The 2,792-nt window shown below is 46.8% G+C and overlaps 1 protein-coding gene across 1 annotated transcript in view; it reads right to left on the bottom strand.

Moving 5' to 3' along the window:
• The window catches only part of LOC101853655, a gene marked incomplete at its 5' end in the record, with an annotated part of 7,332 nt that extends 4,812 nt beyond the window's left edge, over window positions 1–2,520 (bottom strand). Inside the window, 3 exon segments of the mRNA XM_013089568.2 lie at window positions 46–242; window positions 1,234–1,407; window positions 2,270–2,520. Coding sequence (XP_012945022.1) covers window positions 46–242; window positions 1,234–1,407; window positions 2,270–2,520 — 622 coding nt within the window.
• Between the last annotated feature and the right edge of the window lie 272 nt (window positions 2,521–2,792).

Here is a 2,792-nt window from a genome sequence, read left to right on the forward strand (position 1 = left end):
TCTCTCTCTCTCTCTCTCTCTCTGTCTCTCTCTGTCGTCACTTACTTTTTCACGTAGTCTCTGTACTCAATGCCGGAAGCTTCTTCCACGACCCTCCCAAGGACCAGGTACGCCATGTTGGAGTAGGCCACGTTTGTGCCAGGGGTGAAGGCCAGCGGATGTGACATCACGTAGCTGATGAGGTCACTTGAAGACAGGGGCGACGGCTTGCCCATGTCTCTGGCGATGTTTGGCACTTTGTGCTGGAGAAGACAAAAAAGAAGTTGCAGGAAATGTTAACTGATAAACGCTGTGGCTCTAAGTCTAAGTGGTCACGCTAAGGTTTAAGTGCGACTTTTATTTTATCTATTTAATTTATAGATTCGATTTACTTAATATTTGCGGGTGCAGTGGCGGAGCGGTCAGTGCACTTGTCTCCGAAGCGGAAAGTCTGGGTTCGAGACTCGATTCGGACACGGATTTTTTTCGCCCCCTGCTGCCCACCCAGCAGTAATGGGTACCTGACATCGAGTCGGGGAAATAAAGGCGGCGTGGAAAGGAACTGGCCACCCTACCACAATAATTATTATGTCGAAGGCCCAGGAAGTTGTCTCACTAACAAAGCAATCCCCAATGTCTGGATCGGATGCGGGAACAACTTTACTTTTTACTTAGTATTTATTGAACAAACCTCGCATATTCGTTAGGAACAAACATACCAGAACTAAATTGCTGTATATCAATGCGGATGACCGTGTCTGGAGTTCCCAAATTTTAATCTCGTGTTGTCTGAGGCGTTTTCAAGACTCGGTACACACTGATTTTGGCTCCATTCTTGCGGATAGTGAATGGTGTGATGAGTTTTTATGGACTTGATTGAACCCAGACAGTATTCTTTTAATCGAAGCACTCAGCCAGAATGAAATGCTCTAGTCAAAAACTTTTTTCCTCTGTTGTTTCTGTCCATCTTTCCCCCTTTTTTCAGCGTACATGACCGTATGGTGTCTATGTTCTTCTCTTTTATTCAAACAAGCAAATGAAAACACAAACAAACTGTCATCCAAATGCCAAGCGGACGATTTTGAGCAAGCCTACAACTACAAGCAAGCAAGATAACCGACCACCCTCGAACAAGCAAACACCCCCCCCCCCCAAAAAAAAAATCAAAAAAAATCATAGCCATCATACCAATTCAGCAATCGAACAACACAATTAGAAATAAAAGAAAATCATTCAGGCTTAGACGGTACACACCCCTCTGTCGAGATACACCTCGTTGAGCATGGGGTCGTAGAGGGGCGGCCGGTTGGTGTCCCATCCGGCGCCGTGTCTGAGGAGGTGCTCCACGGTGACCTCATACAGGCGCGGGTCCACACCGGCGCGGCGCCATGGCTTGATGGAGGACAGCAGGGCTTTCTCGCCGAATACCTAGGGAGGGAAGAAGATGTTGTAGTTTTTTAGTAGTTTTAGTAGAGGTTTTACGGCGTTCGCAACTGCCTAAGCTCATTTATAAGCGCCACAAGATAAAAGGTGTTACAAGAGAGTAACAAACATAAAAAAGAAGAAGGGGAGATAAGGATGATAGATGTTCGATAGGAAATAAGGAGCAAACCACACCAGAGCACCCGCCAACCACCCACGGAAGACGTTTGTTTTTGTAGAGGTTTTGCTGCCCTCGCAACTGAATGAGCGCCAAGGGGTGGATGCCTACAGAGAAGCCCTTACAGGGAATCAGGCGTACTCTGCTTACCTCTCTAGCGTCAGCAGCACAAAGTCTGCTTCGAATATCAAGGCACCCCGGAAATAACGGGTCACACGAGTGTGACAAACATACAAAAGAAGTTGGGGAAAAATGACGATAGTAAGGATCAGGAAAGAAAAAAAGCAGCAGTTCCCTCTTGAAGTTCAGGCACAGTTATGAGCATGACATTGTTGACTGTGTTTGATTAGTGGAGTGGGTTTTTGTGAGTTTTCGTAAATAAAGAAAAACGAACAAACAAGCGAAACACTAGGATGTTTTCATGTAACGAGAGTGTTTGTTACTCTGTAGTAACAGCGAGTGGTTAGTGGGTGCTCAGGTGTGGTTTGCTCCTTCTTTCCTATAAAACATCTATCGTCCTGATCTCTCCTTGTTTGTGTTTGTTACTTTCTTGTTACATTTTGTGTTGCAAGTGCCGTAAAACTCTTACTAAAGAAAGATCTTTCGTAGCATCTTTTAGCTTCGGCACTTATATGACCTAAAATGTTGCTAGTGCCGTAAAACGTTTCCTAGAACAATTTCAAGCCGTACCTTCTCGTCTAGCTTGAGCTCTCCGTCCTGCACTAGCCTCATGATCGCCACAGCCGTCAGGGACTTGGCAATGCTGGACACTTGAAAGTGCGCATGCGCCGTGACCTCGTGACCCTGGCGGTCACGGCCGTAACCTCTGGCGTGCAGCAGACGACCGTCCTTCATGGCGGCCACGGCCCCGCCCCTGTAGTTGTTGTCCCGCAGGAACTGGGTGAAGGCGTGGTCGAAGTGCTCGCTGTTCGGCGAGAAGCCTGTACAAGAGAAATGGTAGATATTATTGTTATAGAATGAGCTGATTAATTGGTGTAGGTCCTCGTTTTAGTTTCTTGTTTAATCGTTTGTTTCTTGGGGGGGGGGGGGGGGGATGTTTTTCCTCTTATCAGATGGATGGAAAGCGCCGATGTTTAATCGTTTGTTTCTTGGGGTTGTTTTTTTCGGGTTGTTTTTCCTCTTATCGGATGGATGGAAAGCGCCGATGGTAGTTCCTACCTACCCCCTCCCCATACCCCCCCCCTACACACAC

The sequence above is a fragment of the Aplysia californica genome, unplaced genomic scaffold, assembly GCF_000002075.1.
Source record: "Aplysia californica isolate F4 #8 unplaced genomic scaffold, AplCal3.0 scaffold00985, whole genome shotgun sequence".
Lineage (NCBI taxonomy): Eukaryota > Metazoa > Mollusca > Gastropoda > Aplysiida > Aplysiidae > Aplysia > Aplysia californica.